A 16,812-nucleotide genomic window follows, 5' to 3' on the forward strand; every position below is an offset into this window, starting at 1 on the left:
ATACAACGGTTAATCGTCATCCTACTGGCTGATACTGAAAAGCTTTTTTGATCGATCCTTGACCCCACCTCTCCCTAAAGCGCTACATTCTTGCTCACAGATGGGCTGGAATTTAGGCAACAGATATTTCCCTCTTGTCAGATACAGACATGAATAAAAGCATCATAATGACTGCACTTTATTCAGGCGTGCCAGGACGTTGATATTGTGCATACTGGCACACCTAAATGGAAAGCATCCATAACTGATGGAATTTCTTCAGTCCAAGGTGTTCTTGCAATGATATCTCAAAATGTCTGCAGTGAGAAAGGTTACTCTTATTCAAACATTTTACAAAATACTAAACAACATTGATTTGGCTCCAGCGTCCAGTCAGAATATCTCTAAATAGCAGAGCCTGGGTTGATTTTAGTGTAGTGGGTTTAGACGCCTGTCAATCAAGCCCCTCCCCCAAAATTATTAAAATTCATACCTCATTTTAATCCTTAATATCTTATTAGAATGTTATTTTCACGTCAGATGTTTCTTAATTTGTCATGTTGTGATTGTTATGAAATATTTGTAGTATTGATTGGTGCAAAGATTTCTTATTATAGTACCTCCAACTTCTTTAGTGCGGTTTAGCCTTTGACTTGTTTAGGGCTTATCTGGTTCCCCATCATGCAGATGTTTTCACCAGGACTATTCTTGGTCTTGTGGTTGTTTTGACTGAGAGTCTTGTTGGCATTTGTTTCTGACTTGTCTCTTTCTCATGGGTGACTTGGACTTGTCTTGGTCTTGTGTGTATTTTGTTTCAGACTTGTCTTTGTTTCATGGGTGTTCTGATGCGGCTCTGACTCAGTTGCTTAGGTGATTTGATCCGGACTGGTCCCAAACTTTTGGATCTTTGACTAAGTATATGTCTCAAGGTGTTTTGACTCCAATCTGTCTCTGACTTTTGGATGTTTTCACTAGGACTCGTTTAGGTGCTTTAACTCTTGACTTCTTTCAGTCTTGTGGGTGCATTGACTCAGACCCATGGGTGTTTTAACTACCAAAGTCTTCATTTTAACTGTATAGTTTTGCACATAAATGGCCTTGATTACAGCCCTGATGGAAATAAATATTTAGATAATAAATATTTAAGGTATATATTTAAGAAATACTTTTTTGCTGTGTATTTTTCATTAATCTGATTGTATTAAGCTGTTTATCAATCTTTGGATAGTTTGTCAATAAAACCAAAAGAATGCAAATATATTGTTTTCAGAAAAGCATTTATTAAGGTGACTTGTGGTTTAGAATTAAAATAAATCAGTATTGTTACTGACATGGGGAAAAAAAACATTACAATTTTGTAATTTACAAAATGCATAATTTTGACATGTATTTTTCTTTTGTTTAAATAAACACAGACAATACCGATGGAATGTGGATGAGACCATAATTTCATCAAATTACACACCGTATTCTTAATGACCACATAATGAAATCTATGGATCGGCAGGGAGTGCAGTTCTGAAAACGGTTGACAGATTAAACCCGGATGAGCCTGACCGTGGTCGGCTTAATCAGTCTGGGTGAACAGCTCCACCCCGCGTAGCACTGGCAGGTGAAGTTCTCGGCCCAGACGTTCAGGTCGGCGTCAGAGGGGAGCCCGATCGCCATGTACTTCCTGTCGGCCCGCACGATGCTGAAGTTGGCGGGGTTCAGGTGCAGGTACTGGTCGGAGTTGTAGCTCTTCCTGACGCAGCGGCCTCTCCGCTGGCACAAGACCTCGCTGCAGAGCATGGCGGCCGCCGTCACGTTGGCGATGTACGGGTTTAAGGTGGACGTCAGGTACTCGGACAGGGACTCACAGGCAGCCTAAAGGGACGGGATGCAACTCAGGTTTATTAGGACAACAAGTCAGTTACGAGAGAAATGTAACATAGGTTGAGCGGAAATGGGAAATAAAAGTTAAGTTAAAAAATCTAAATAAATCTTGTAAAATATTTAAATAACATGTTGTATCCCATTTAGTGTTAAATCTTGCATTTTAATCAACTGTGTTTTTGAGTTGGAAAACTATACATCAACTTCTATGCATCAGGAAGAAATTTAACTCTGAACCACAAATGTCAACCTGCAGGTGGCACTACAGAACATTTCAAAGCATCACCAAAATAAGTTTGATTCTCTGAGGGAACCCAAATGTTTGTACCTAATGCATGACAATCCCTCCAATTGTTATTTAAGTAACCAACCGAAAGTCCAAATCAATAAGTTTAAACATCACTTTCACACAATTAATGTCAATTCATTTAGACAACACACAGAAGCACATTGTGAATTCTTTCACAGCTGTTAGTTGAGATTACAAACAGTGCAGCGTCACAGCTGTCATTTCCTCCTAAAACAGGAAACAAAGGCGGTTTATTTATTTGCTGATTAAAGCCTGGTCATCTGTGTTCCCCTTTTCAGGAGTTTCCAGTATGTTCTCATGACTGCAGACTCACACAGAGACATTAAAAGTGACACTAGTATGAAGAAAAAGGGATGATTAGAGACAGTTTCTCTACATGCATTTTAGCATATTTGACTGGGAGCAGACCAACCAGTGTTTTACCTTGTTGTTGTAGTCTTTGGTTCCTCCCCACATTACGACCCCTGAGGCTCCCAGAGCTGCAGACTCTCCTATGGTGCTCACCAGATCGGTCTGAAAGAGGACGAACCACAGAAAAGATTCAATACATTCCTAACAAATAAATAAAAAAAATCTACGATCAACACCATAAGCGTTAACTACTTTAAGCAACCATTACCACAGACTGAAAATGATGTTGACGGGACAGATTTGTCAGTCACAGGTGATGCCTGATAGCATTTTTGTTTGTTTCACAGGTTTAATTTTTAGATGGTGGATCTCCCAAAGCAAAGGCATCACCACGGAAGAATCCTTTACAACCTGAGCTTAGTGCACAAGTAACTCTGAGGAACTTTCATTTTCTGTCAGTTTTGGTGGTCCCTGTGGACAAAAGTGGTAGTTTTTCAGAGCACAAGAGTCCCTTTAGAAAACCTCTCATTTTACTGCAGCAGTTGTCTAACAGTCTGGCCCTCACAGTCCTAGTTCTGGTTCTACCGGGCCTCCCTTCCCTCCAGCGGGTCCAGCAATACGGCCTGGCTCCGATGACGAGCTTTAAGAATAACTTTATAGAAACAGACTTCTGTTTCTCTCTGATGGTCTCGTTTACTGATGGAGGTAATATAGAGGATCAGGACTAAACTGAGACTGTTTCATAATCAGTTAAAAGACTGGGAGAAACTTTTGACTGGTTATGAAACAGTCTCAAATGAATATGAAGGTGTTAACACAGCAGACCCAAATGAATCTTCGGCGGGAGGAGGAAAGCTCAGCTCCTGGCAGCGGCTTCTCCTCCTCCGGCCAGGACCAGAACTCCACGCAGCTGTAGACCTAGGCAGTATTGCTGGACCAGGGTCCAGGGAGAAGGGTTTTCTAAAGGGACTGTGGTGCTCAGAAACACTACCACTTTTGTCCACAGGGACAGACAAAATCAACATAAAAAGAATGTTCCTTCTAGGAATTTAAGCTCGTTTTACCTGGGTCTCGAACTTCTTGGTCTGGTCCCGGTACAGTGGCCTGGAGTAGACGTAGATTGGCATGGTGTATGGACGTTTGGGCAGCGCAGCGACCCTTAGCGCCTCCTGGACACGGTTGCGGACGTAGAGCTTGGACTTGGGGGAATTTCTCATGCTCTGACCCAGGTAGACGGAGGGGAAGAGGGCAGTGCTGCGCTCCCATAGCCACAGCATCTGGTTGTTCTGTTCCTGGATCTTCTTGGAGCACTTCCCTGTGTAGCCGGGCTTCTTCCAGTCATAGTTAAAGCAGTCGGGGAACAGGTAGAAGCCCCAGCGGCGGCTCGGACGCTCGCCGATGCCAAGGCTGATGGTCTTCTCCATGAAGTGCCGCCCAGCTTGCTGGAACTGGCTCTTTGCCAGTGAGGAAATCTCCTTAGATGCCAAAAACGGGGCCATCTGCAGGGCGTGAGTGATGGACAGCTTCTTATAAATACGTTTCGACCCCCAGTTCTGATCCCACAGTGGGCGCCAGGACTCCCAGTCGATGACAGCGAGCCCAGGGGAGGAATCCTGGGAGATGTATTCATCGATTTGACTCCGTGCCTTGGTCAGGTGCTCCGTCAGGTTGGCCTGTTGGGGGACCCCGCCTCTGTAGAGCTTACGTTTGTAGGTGTCGACTTTGGGGTAGAGGCCGAGGCGGTCCTCGTAGAAGATGGTGAGGAACTGACCTGGGACTGCGGAGGGCGTGGTCACTGCCTGGAAGGCCGCCGTGTCCAGCGGGATTTCAAACAGCCGACATTGGACGGTGGGGGCGTTCCATATGGCCACAAAGGGGTGGTCGTGGATCAGCGGCGGCTCAGTAGGCGGGAGTGCGAGGACGGCGCAGACTGATCCAACGATACAGAGGGCGACGCAGGACAGGAAGTACGAGGCCATCGCGGTGTCTCTGGACAAATGGAAGAAAGACAGCAAATAAGGTTCAGTCCCAATTCATCCATGTGTCAAAACATGCAAAATACTTACATGAACTGTGCTACAAAATATAGATATATGTGGTTTCTGTATATCGAAGTCAATGGGTGCGTCCATAGACTTTATGTAAGAAGTGGACGTAGTCATCGTGACATCACCGATTGATTTGTGGACTACCGCTTTGAAGCCTCGAGTGCAGCAATTGCGCCTTCGCAACCTTGTATTACGACTGCCGCCATGTTGTTATTTATAAAAACCAATGAACAGAAGTTACCATATTTTGAATGCGAAGGAGTGATGTTGAGAGTCCGAATGCGCTTTGGTAGAGACCTGTCAATCACAAGGTAGCAGAATCTTTGGCTGTTTTCGCTCTCTGTATCATTTCTCAGTGGACTGTTGGCAAATGCTGATTGTTTTGTGAATGTATAATGTTTAACTTTTACAAGTTAATACTGTGTTAATGTAGTTTACTGAGTCCAGATGGTTTGTGGATCATCTATAAAATATAATTTTAAGGCTTAAATTGTTTTAACTCTTGATTTCCTTGTTTTGATTAGATTTGTAGGATTAAAAAAAGTCATAGTACACATTAATAACATAATGTTAATTTGTTTCTATTTACTTCTTACTTTTTCAACATCCGACCAGGGACAAAGAAAGATGATACATCTGTAGACGGACATATAAAATCATCTTAAATTATTTATTGACCGGTCTCTCTTATAAAACATGTAATGCATCTCAAGATACTTCCTGAAAGATAAAACGTGATACGAAAACAGAATAAAATGATTCTGCTTATGGTTGGAATAAATCCAAAAAAGGAAGACAAAACTATATATATATCTACATTACATTACATTACATTACAGTCATTTAGCAGACGCTTTTATCCAAAGCGACTTACAGTCAGTAGTATATTACATATCATTCACCCATTCACACACTGATGACAGGCTACCATCAAGGTGCCACCATCAGACTCTAACTAACATCACTAACATATCTAAAGATGAACTTTATATAAACTAAATATATCCTCTCTGCTGCTGTAATCCTGCAAATTTCCCCGCTGCGGGACTAATAAAGGATTATCTTATTTTATTTTTATATATTTTATAAGATGTTTATTTGGTATATTCCAAATATATTTGTCATGACACGGTTTTTATGAAGATTAACACAAAATCAATAGAACAGTTTACTGTCGCTAGAAAATTTGCAGAAAAACTCCAAAATACAAATTATACAGATGTTCAGATGATCGACTCCACATTATTTATATATATATATATATATATATATATATATATACATATTTACATTAATATTATGTTTCATAACATGTCATGAGTTCCTACCTGCTGCTCTCTTCTGAAGGACTGCTGTCTGAACTTCTTCGCGTCTCGTTTTTTTTTGCTGCTTCATGTGTCAGAGGAAACGGTTTCTTCACTCGGATTGATCGTTATCTGATCGATGTCACGTCGGCTCCACATTTAGTGAGTTGTTGAAAGAGTTGAAGGGTTCCGGGGTCGGTGCCTTGCTCAGGAGCAAGCTAACACTATTTGTTGTTATTTTTTATTTTATCATGGTTTTATTCACATTCACAATTTGCAACGCGGATGAATATTCGTATATAGCAGTTTGAAATGGTCAAAGCCAAACGTATAAAGTTGAAAGACTTTGGGATGAATTTCTGATGACAATGAAGAAACATTTGGTTGATTTAAAAACAACCACCAAGTACCAAAATTGCTTTGTTGAAGTAAAGGGACGAGAGTTCATCAGATCTTTTAGTTTTTCAAATTAAATGACACTTTCGCTAATAACCATTTAATATAATAGATATTTTGAAGGTATCGTATACAAAATACATTTTATCTAAGTGCAAGCAGTGCCTTAAAGAATATTTTTTTAATCAAGTATTTCTATTTTAAAACAAGATGCCCCTCAGTCACAAAAACACTTATGCTTTTATTTTCTGCAATTTTCTGCAATTTTCTCACAATGGCAGAGTCTTAAAGAATGGGATAATTATTTTGGTTGGCTATTTATTATGTAAATGTAAACCAAGATCCTAACAATTCTTGGGTGTTTTGATCATAATTGATTAAAGTATTGACAGCTGCTTGTTTAAAGTTAAACTTCCCTCTTCGTGAGCCGACGTGTCGCATGCAGTCACCTTAAGTTGCCTTTTGTTTAACTTCTCTATTTCTATGTTACAGTGTTTATAGAGATAAAGTGCAGACGGAGTTGCAGAACCGTCGAGCGTCACATCTTATATGGAAATTCTTTAAAAGGAAAAACCCCTTAAGATTTCCCATCTCGTTTACAAGGGGGTCCTCAAAGACAATTATACAAGCACAACTGACAGATAAAACAAAATTAAAAATAACAACTCTTGCCAATCAGCTTGCATGTATCGTCATTTATCGTTATTTCTACTTTATTTCTGAATTAAGAGAATGACTTTGTGTTTTAAATGTCTTTTCAATTTATAAAAGTATAATAATCTGTTTTTTTATCATTTAAAATAGTGTTAAAAACGTTGGTCTCTTTCTTCTTGTGGCGTAGCCAGTGGAAACCTTCTTGTTTGGTGGTTGATAGATTAAGTTTGTTCTGTGTTTAAGCTACATATATATTTTTCTTTTAATTCTTATTTATTCTCCTTATTTTTGGGGGAATTGTTTGAAAACTTAACTAATCACTCTTTTGTTCACTTTTGGTCTGATGCTTCTGTCGTATTATTGACTGAATATAGAAAAGTTGGACAATTTGAAAGGCAATAAACACCATTTAAAGCACTTTTTATAAGTCAAACCAATTTTCAAAAGTTAATCAGAGGACTTACTGTCCAAATATCACATTTAAAATGATAAGCATCAATGTTTGATTATTTGGGGAAAAAAAGTTATTCTCTTTTTTTTCAAACACTTTAGGATCACATTATCATTGTGTGACTGTACTGTTGACCAGTTTCTGCACTTCACTTGTTTTCCTCTCACTCGCATGTCTTTGACAATTTTTTCACGAGTCATCGTCAGTGAGAAACTTTTTTTTACGTTTACACCTCTTCCTCTTTCCATTCCTCAGTATTTGGACAGAAACCAGCCGGTTTGATATTTCAACATTTATTGATTTAAATAAGAGAAAGAACACTTCAAGGTTTATTTGAGATATATTTGAATTTCTGTTCCTCTTCAGATTATATTTTACAAAGAAGACTAAAAGTAATTGCAATGCTCAGACGATCATATCAGAAAACTGCTTCTTGTTTATGTTACATAAGCATGAAGTTGTTTTCTGATTATCCAACATGGCTGCCAACATCTTCTCTCTGTGTGCACAGAAAACAAATAGAAACACAGATGTACAGAAGAAAAGTCTTTATTTGCAGTGCATTTACATTCAGGTAACATTTTTCATGTGTTGCATAGTCCATGTTGCATATTTGGTTTACAATCTTCAGAATAAAAAAACATAAAACAATAAGTGCAGGAAACAGTTACTGCGTCATGAGACCTGAACTTTTACCTGAAGGCTGGTTTTGAGATGAACGTACTGATTCAGTTTAAACCAGGGTTAGTGTCACAGATACGTGTGACAGATGCTACATGTTCAACTTTAAAGACCAGAGAGTTACAGAAACCCAACTGTCTTTGGGATCACGAGACCCCTAACCAGGTTTCAGGGCCACCTCTGAAACAGTTATCCAGTTCCAGTCAGTTTTACTAGAGACCTTTTTCAAAACCATTATTGAGATATTTGAGTGCAGCTGCCACAGAAATAAATCATCTTATGTGGCAGACAACCCAGTGGCAAGAACATTTTATTGCATTATGCATTTATGCAGATCGCAGATATGTTGAATGTCGACGTTTCTGAACCATAAATACGTATATACCACGTGGTTAACATTGAGAAACGGTTGGTTAGATGAAGTCAACAAAGATACTTGTTATGGTAAGAAAAAAGATCAGGTTTTCTGTTAAAAATCATAAAAAGTTATGGCTACAGTTTAAGAAATGTAAAAAGCAAACATTGACTTTTGGTTTTACACGGAGCACGAACAGTGGTCTCCTGGGTGATGGTCCAGTTTCTTGACCCACCAGACCCTTAGTGGACTTTCTAGCTTGTTAAACTTGTTATTAAACCAGGTAACCTTCAACAGGTGCTCGTTGAACAAACGCCACTTTCTCTGATCAAATGCAAAAATGTACAATACAACATTTGCATGTATTACTATGAGATTTTGTACAGGTATTTGTGGTTCCCAGAGGATGAAACCTACTGACTTTGGTGATCCTCTGTCTTTTTCTTGAGCGCCACCATGAGGTTGGTCAACAACTATTGGTTAGATGCTATTCATTACATTACATTACAGTCATTTAGCAGATTATTCAAAGAGATACTCTGACCAAACGCAAAAACGTCCACATTCAACATATTCGTGGATTGCAGAAACGTACAATGCCAACTTGTTTACATGGCGACTGGGCTGTTGCACAACAAAACAGTTTGTCAGCGTCTTTCAAAACGATTACGAATGATCCATATGACACTTGTCTGCTCTGTTACTTCCATGGTAAATGTTTGGCTGAAATATAGGTGACTTAAACCACTTAAAGGTTAGAGGAAGATTGTTATCATGGTAAAAGAAAACTGTCACAAAGTTTTAACAGTCAAGCATCCACCCCAAACTCCTTTAACACCAAACATTTGACTAAAATCGAACTTATGACCAAAATAAGCAGACCTCCACACTTACTATGGACTGCATTGCTTTTTTACTTTCGAAAATAATTATGGAAAAGTTCATTTTGAAATCCCAGGGTTTTGTAACTCTACCCTCCAGCCTGGTCTCCTAAAAATTACTTTCCCATGCAACGTAACTGCATTGTGTCTCCTGGGAAACATTTGTTTCTGACGTACCACAAATATGTTTCTGATCAAAGTCTGTGGAAGACCATGAATGGTTTGGGACTTTCTTAAGCCAAATCATAATGTTTTACAAAACCTAACCAAGTAGTTCAAAAGGCGTGTTTCGAACTGCGACTGTAATCCAGGAGAAAATATGTTTGGCTCAAAACATAATTAAGAATGCGGTTTAGTTGTTCGGAAACATAACTTTGTCGTCTGAAATCCTGAGAATAAAATAGAATGGAGATACCACGTTAAGAAGATGCATGTTTAAATTTTGATTCGGTTCAAGCTCCAGAACCGGAGGAAAACAAGAAATTGAGTGGAGATAATTTTGTGAACTTTAGTATCACCTAGTTAGCTGCTCTGTAGGATCAAGCTTTGATTTGTGGCATCAACAAACCAGGAAGAACTGTTTTTATGGACTCTTTATGGACTTTATGGTACAAATTATTACCCTCAAAGACCTTAAACCTGCAGTCAACATAAGTCAGCTTTCTACTTCATATTCAGTCAAAATGTTGCAGCAGCTGATTCTCTCTTTGGGGAGAAGTGGGCGTTGAAGAACCGGTAACCACAAAGAGCCACTGAGTCACGTATTCAGATACAGTGTGTGCCATCTGTTACATCCTGTTCAGTGTTTTGTCATACCTACAGTACGTCCATCAGCGTCAAGGACTGTTTGGTTCCCCCGCCAGAAACTAAACACAGTCTGTTAATTTGATTCCTCTGGGAATCCACTGAGATATAGTGACATCAACCTCTATATAGTGAAACAAACCTGATCCTCTATACCTATATCTGTATAGAAAGGAAACAGATATATCATATTTCATCAATAGCACCTACAACATGTGCACGCCGCGTCCATACAGACTGGTTTTCTGACATCAAATACTTCAAGAGTATAATGCAACAACAGTACAAAAACAATACACACTTCATGTATAATGTCAAGTTAAGTAACAGCTTATTGTTAAAACATGCCATCAGAAATATGTCTTCAAAAGCACCACAGACCAAGAGGCTTTGTGGTACAGTAGCACCCTTTGGTTTCCAATGACAGGCTTTGCTCTTGCGTCTCCAAAAAACAAAAAGAGGATCATCCCTTTTAACTCAAAACACGATGCCTTTAATTTGATTCTCAGCTTTGCAGTGACGCTGGATGATCATGTCTGTTGACTCCACAGTTTAACAAACAGTATCTACATTTACTCGTTAACATTCCTGGAAGAATGGATGCAGTTGTTGGATGAAGAGGCAGTGCAGACTGATGCAGAGGTCAAACACTGTTCACCTGGTTGAACTGTGCTACTGAGATCTGTGAAAGTCCCAGACCTCATGTGTGTGTTGGGTAAAGTGCCATCAAACTCCATAAAAGTAAAGTGTCATGTTTGTTTTTAAACGTGTCTTACTTTTCAACACAGCAGCTGTTTTCATTTCACATTGAACACCGTTCATTTTCAACGTTTTTTCCTCCACTCAGCAGCGACCTCAGCTGAAGTTTCTCTAATGGCCACCAGCAACACAAAACTTGAGAGGATTACCATGAGATATTGTACAGACAGTCATGGTTCCTTGAGGATGAACCCAACTGACGTTGGTGATCCCCCTTATTTGTGGTTTTCAGTGAAATGTCTTAACATACATCGGATGGATTGCCATGAAATTTGCTACAAACATTCATGTTGTCACGATAAACTGTAATATATTTGGTGACTTTTCATCTGGCACCATCATCATTTTTATCCAATACTCTGTTGTTATTTCTGTTAGTTGTATGCAGCACATTCCCAACTCCAACTCGTCAGATACCAACGCTTGGCCAGTGGCCCTCGGCGTCAAACTATGACGCTCTACCTATCCCTCTAGCGTCAGTTTTGGAGGTGTCTGTGACGGCCTGTCTATTAAAATGTACTCTTGTTATATATATATATATATAGTATCTTTTTAAAATATACTTCCATCTTCACAGGAGGTTAGGTTTAGGAAACACAACTACTTAGTTCAGGTAAGGTAAAGATCATGGCTTGTGGAAGTATCTTAAAACTTGCATTCTCTCTCCTGTCCATCAGGGGGCGACTCCTCTGGTTGTATAGAAGTCTATGAGAAAATGACTCTACTTCTCTCTTGATTTATTCCCTCAGTAAACATTGTAAACATGAGTTTATGGTCTCAATCTCTAGTTTCAAGTCTTCTTCAATTCAGCATGATGTTCATTTAGTAAATACAGACGCTAAAAGTGTCTGTATTTGGCGAGTTGGGAGTATAAAAGGGGTCGAAATTCATCTTCCAACCGGGAAACATCCGTTAAAGAGCACAACACCAGACTTTTTTGAATCACGGTTAACAAATCTGAGATGTGGGCAGGGATTCAGGGATCTGGATTAATGTTTAACTTGACTGATGATAATCGATGTTTGGTGAGTCTTTTAAAGAGGGTGCTGCTGGCGGTGCACCAGCTGAAACGGTAACATCCTTGGCTCAAACCCAATCCAAAAGATCAGTCAATCTTTAGCTTGCATGAAAAGCCTAATTCTGTCTGTGTGTTGAAAAGTAACATCTGTGCACAGCTGTGTTGAGAAATGTTTGTTTTTTTGGTCAGAGTGCATCATACGACTGCCTTCACCAACGATAAGTTCAACAGGAGCATCAGCACCATCAGGTGAAAGCTGCAGCCGGTCGGCGGCGCCTCGCTCTCCCTTCCCTCCCACAGTTCACCCTGCTCGTCCTCCCACTCTGTCCTCCGCCTCTCCTGCTCGTCTTCGTCCTCGTCCTCCCCCCAAGGCCCGTCGTCCTCCCTCACTTTGTTAATGCTGTCGCAGCGCTCGCCCTCGTGGCCCTCGTAGCAGTGGCAGTGAAACCTCTCGGCCAGCAGCTGCAGCTCGTGCTGCGAGTGCCACCCGCTGACGACGAAGTCCTCGTCGCCGGAGGGCTGGATGTGGTAGCTGTCGGAGCTCAGGTGGAGGTAGTGGCGGGCGAGGGGGTCTCGGCGGACGCAGCGGCCGTTGCCCTGGCACAGGAAGTCGCTGCAGACCTCGGCGGCCCGCGTCACGTTGGTGATGTACTGGCCCAGGCGGTGGCTCAGGAAGGTTTTCACCTTGGTGCAGTTGTGCTGCGGAAACCAAATGACACACAACTGTCAGGTAATGATCTGCTTTTGTATGCCAACATGTTAGCCAAAGGGTCTGTCACAGGCGGCAACTTCTTGTTCTGAAAAGTGAAGCCGTTGCTGAAGTGTTAAACTTGCATTCTCTCTCCTGTCCACCAGGGGGCGACTCCTCTGGTTGTATAGAAGTCTATGAGAAAATGACTCTACTTCTCTCTTGATTTATTCCCTCAGTAAACATTGTAAACATGAGTTTATGGTCTCAATCTCTAGTTTCAAGTCTTCTTCAATACAGCATGATGTTCATTTAGTAAATGATGCTCCATTTAGAGTCAAACAGACCATAAAGCAGGGTATGCTTTAGGGCGGGACTACTGTGATTGACAGGTTACTATAAGAGCCATATACAGCGTCTCCACGTCTCTCCAAATATGAACTTCTGTTTACTGGTTGCAAAAAGCTAGAGTGGTGACAGCAGTAATCCACATGGCAAAGGCCAAAACCCAGAAACTAATGGAGGACTTCATGATGACCAAGTCCACTACGTATATACACTCTATGGTTTGTAAGCTTGTTGTAGAGTTTACTGCCCCCTAGCTGCCCAAAACCAATCAATGCAGCTTTAACTGATGTGTGTAAAGCAACAACATGATGACGGTTGGCATCAGGTTTTGCAGCTTACTAAGCTTGTCTCAATCAAGCTGATACAGCAGGATGGAAGAGTTCAGCCAGATGTGCAGATTGCAGATTGCATTACAAACTCTTGAAAAGAAGCTCCAAAAATTCATGCAAGAACAAGTCTTGTTTTTTTTTTTTCTTCTGCAGAATGGCCATAAAAACATGAGCATTATAGTTCTCAAAATGTCCGAGTGGTTTCACATCACGCATCCACCACATGATGTCAGCTCTCTATTGTCTGACTATATGACTATATTTACTTCTGTGGTTTGTGTGGAGTCCAAAACAAATCAAGAAGCTCGAGGAAAGAATGATTCTCACATGAAAGTACAGTCTGTCTCAACGGCACAAATGAGGAAAGAAAGAGTTTGACAGCAGATCTTTAGTAACATTTGACCTGTATTTAAATAAACTGTGTGTATTAATAAAGGACACCCACCCTGGAGGAGGTCAGGTTCAGGTCCCCCCAGATGACGAAGCCCGCCGCTCCCAGAGCAGCACTCTCCCCGATGGTGTGGATCAAATCTTTCTGCAGGAAACACAGAGGTAGAGACGTCACATCACACAGACCAAATTGACTAAATGGACCAGTGCATGAATAACATATAGTGCAAAACATTAAGGCAAGACTCACTGAGTTTACTTTTTAGAAGTGAGAAGTGGAAGCAATGAACCAAAAAGCTGTCAAGTTAAATCCTCAAATAAAACACAAATCACAAGCTGCTTTTAAGAATGGATGTTTTTCAATCATATATTATTGAATCTAATAAACAGTTAAGACATAACTTTTAATAATATGTATTAAATTTGATAAACCAATGTATTTTATTAGATTAGAGAAATATTATTTGGAGCAAAAAGTGAAGAAGAGCTGTCCAGTGTTTTTTTGTCTTTTTATATAATTATACCAGGGTGACAGATATTTTAAATGTTATATATGAAACTCCTCAATGAATCTGCAGACCAGTAAGCAAAACATAAAACCCCTCTGGTTTTAGTCGTGTAGTTCAGGGAGAACGAGGAAACCACAGCATTGCAGGTTTGTATTTGGTGACTGTGAGCTGCTTTCCACCAGATGGCAGTAATGAGTAAACGCTGACCTTCAGTGAGTGAAATAACAAAAGTCCAACTTTATATCAGAGATTTGTTTAGAAATGTATCTAATTAACATATTTTTATAAGTTCCATTAGTTTTACTCTTGCTTATATTATGTCTTTAATGGGAAATTCTGCATAACAATACTTTTAATTGTGGTACTTTATCTACATTGCTATAGTTTTACTTAGGTAAAAGGTATGAGTACTAGCACCACCAAGTAGATTTACATGAAGGAAAGTGACTTCTCTGTTCAGATAGATATTACTCCTCTATATCTTTACATAGACAATAACTGTTTAATGCTACATTAATGATCTGAATCCCAAATAGTGCACCTTTAAGTGACTCAGGAAACCAATTGTTTTGTGATTGTTCCACAGAGAGGACCAGGAGGACGGCCATGCTGGACGTCCTCTCACACATCCTTTCACTCAGCCTCCAGCTCTCTGCCGCTCATGCTGCATGGTGACTTCCCACAGACGTGAGTACTGACTGAACCTGCATATAGAGCTGCTCGATTCTCAACATTCTGAGAACATCGTGATATTTTCTTTACACTTTCAAACGTTTTTTATGAAAATATATTAACGGTGTTACTTTTTGTCTTCATGCAGACAGAAGAAACTGAATGATTGTTACTGGTAAATAAAATTGATATATTATTTAAAAAAAACAGATATCATAACTCATTTTCCAATCAAATTGCAACATATCATATGTTAACTTACGCAAAGTTACTCTTAATTTTTCGTGTATTTTCAACACTTGTCAATTTCCACTAGTTACATGGATACGGCTTTTCAAAATAAACGTCCTTCTTCACAGAAAACTCAGTTAGGTTTAGGCAACAAGCTCCAACATGTAAAAGTACTTTAAACTGATTTGGGGATAAATTGCTATTTTTGTCATTGTAAACTGTAAACACATGACATGGAAACAAACTACTTCAAAGTGGCAAGAAGTTAATAATTATTCAACCAGAGTCTGTAAATAAAAGTGCTTAATACTGAACAGTAGAAAAAGAGCAATGCTGTGATGACGGTTCCTCTCACCATGGTGAGGAAGGCCAGGGCCTCGTCTCTGTAGCCCAGCCTCAGGTACACGTAGGTGGGGAGGTCGTACTCCCTGGAGGTCAGCGAGGCGATGCGGAGCGACTCCCGGATCCTGTGCTGGGAGAAGTGCAGGTTGCCGATGCTGTTGGTGTGACTCTTCCTGATCGCCACGGAGGGGAAGAGTGCCGTGCTGCTGTTCCACAACCACAGCAGCTCGTCGTTCCTCAGCCTCTCCAGCAGAGGGCAGAAGCCCGTGTAGTTCTGCTCGTGCAGGTTGTAGTTGTGGCAGTCGGGGTAGAGGTAAAAACCCCAGAGCCCGTTGGGGCGAAGGCGTGTCCCGAGCTGAATAGTCCTCTGCATAAACGCCTTGGCGCTCTTCTCAAACCGGCGCCGTGCCAGCTCCTCCACCTGCGCCGCCGTCACGTTGACGTATGCCTTGGCGGTCAGCTCCCTGGACTTGCGCCGGTAGATGTCCTTCTTGTGCCAGTTACGGCTCCACTGCGGCCGCCAGAACTCCCAGTCAATCACGGCCAGGCCACGGAAGTCCTCCGAGGGGATGAAGTGGTTGATGTCCTGGTAGGCCTTGAACAGGTGCAGGTCCAGGCTGCTGTTCTGCGGCAGGCCGCCGTGCACAGCGGCGCCCTGCGGCGTGTAGTGAGGGTAGTAGCCCAGCCGGTTGGCGTAGAAGATGGTGACGTTCTGGCCCGTCCAGTCGGCACGTGGGCTGCCGTGGATGTGGAAGAGGCGGTCAGCGTTGGTGGTGACGTTGTACTTGATGGTGCACATGTCCAGCGGGGCGTTCCAGGCGGCGATGAAGGGCTTGCGTCCAATTAGAGGCAGCTTGGCGGGTTTCTGACCGAAGGTGGCGTGGAAAAGCAGGAGCAGCCAGGAGCAGGTGAGGGCGATGGGTACGACGTGGTGGGAGGAGGTTGCTCCGCCCACTGGCACCACAGGCATCCTGGGGTTCAGGAGGAGCAGCTGTCAATCATCCTGAAGGGAGAACAAACAGAAACAATTAATATTGTTGAACTTTTGCTAGCATAGCCACTTTTAGCTCATGACCACAGCTGTTATGGACATCTCAGTTTTATTTTTTGTCTTTATTCTCTGCTTTCTCTCTCTCTAGGCCTGTGATCTATTGAATTTAAGGGCAACATTTGAGTTTGGCACACTTCTGTTTTAAAAGGGTATCATCTGCAAATGGTGAGATATTTCATTCTTTTGGTTGGGCTTAAGGGGCCGTTCTCATTTCAAGCTTTTTGCTCCCTCAAACCCATTATAGTCAATGTAGACACACAGAAGGCACGCCCTTTAGAGCGACGACAAGATAAAAATATTTCTTCATAACTTGTGGAGCGCTGCAGCGTGCATCGCACGTCATGTGACGAAAAACAACCTATCACAGCTGGCAGATAACTTTTCTT

At 41.2% G+C, this 16,812-nt stretch overlaps 2 protein-coding genes across 3 annotated transcripts; both read right to left on the reverse strand.

Annotated features, from left to right (window-relative positions):
* Positions 1-1,228: 1,228 nt before the first annotated feature.
* LOC129108671 (hyaluronidase-1-like) lies at positions 1,229-5,972 on the reverse strand. 2 transcript variants are annotated; one of them, XM_054620553.1, is made up of 4 exons: positions 5,892-5,972; positions 3,580-4,504; positions 2,588-2,677; positions 1,229-1,845 (listed from the first exon to the last, which is right to left on the reverse strand). In XM_054620553.1, the coding sequence occupies exons 2-4, from the start codon at positions 4,492-4,494 to the stop codon at positions 1,516-1,518; spliced, it is 1,335 nt and encodes a 444-aa protein (XP_054476528.1). In that variant the 5' UTR covers positions 4,495-4,504; positions 5,892-5,972; the 3' UTR covers positions 1,229-1,515. The 2 variants fall into 2 exon arrangements, with proteins under 2 accessions (XP_054476528.1, XP_054476526.1); XM_054620551.1 differs by lacking the exon at positions 5,892-5,972 and adding an exon at positions 5,160-5,196.
* Positions 5,973-12,061: 6,089 nt separating this feature from the next.
* Positions 12,062-16,345, reverse strand: LOC129108799 (hyaluronidase-4). The gene is made up of 3 exons (XM_054620718.1): positions 15,389-16,345; positions 13,677-13,766; positions 12,062-12,565 (listed from the first exon to the last, which is right to left on the reverse strand). The coding sequence occupies exons 1-3, from the start codon at positions 16,343-16,345 to the stop codon at positions 12,062-12,064; spliced, it is 1,551 nt and encodes a 516-aa protein (XP_054476693.1).
* Positions 16,346-16,812: the final 467 nt, after the last annotated feature.

This window comes from Anoplopoma fimbria, chromosome 19 (assembly GCF_027596085.1).
Source record: "Anoplopoma fimbria isolate UVic2021 breed Golden Eagle Sablefish chromosome 19, Afim_UVic_2022, whole genome shotgun sequence".
Classification (NCBI taxonomy): Eukaryota; Metazoa; Chordata; class Actinopteri; order Perciformes; family Anoplopomatidae; genus Anoplopoma; species Anoplopoma fimbria.

Excerpts from the sequence above, each read along its gene's own strand:
- LOC129108671 (XM_054620551.1), bottom strand. Across the intron at positions 2,678-3,579 it reads CCAAGAAGTTCGAGACCCAG|ACCGATCTGGTGAGCACCAT; the intron begins GTAAAACGAGCT and ends GTCCTCTTTCAG. Across the intron at positions 1,846-2,587 it reads CCAAAGACTACAACAACAAG|GCTGCCTGTGAGTCCCTGTC; the intron begins GTAAAACACTGG and ends CCGTCCCTTTAG.
- LOC129108799 (XM_054620718.1), bottom strand. The coding sequence starts at position 16,345 with ATGCCTGTGGTGCCAGTGGGCGGAGCAACCTCCTCCCACCACGTCGTA. Across the intron at positions 13,767-15,388 it reads CCCTGGCCTTCCTCACCATG|AAAGATTTGATCCACACCAT; the intron begins GTGAGAGGAACC and ends TGTTTCCTGCAG. Across the intron at positions 12,566-13,676 it reads TGAACCTGACCTCCTCCAGG|CACAACTGCACCAAGGTGAA; the intron begins GTGGGTGTCCTT and ends TGGTTTCCGCAG.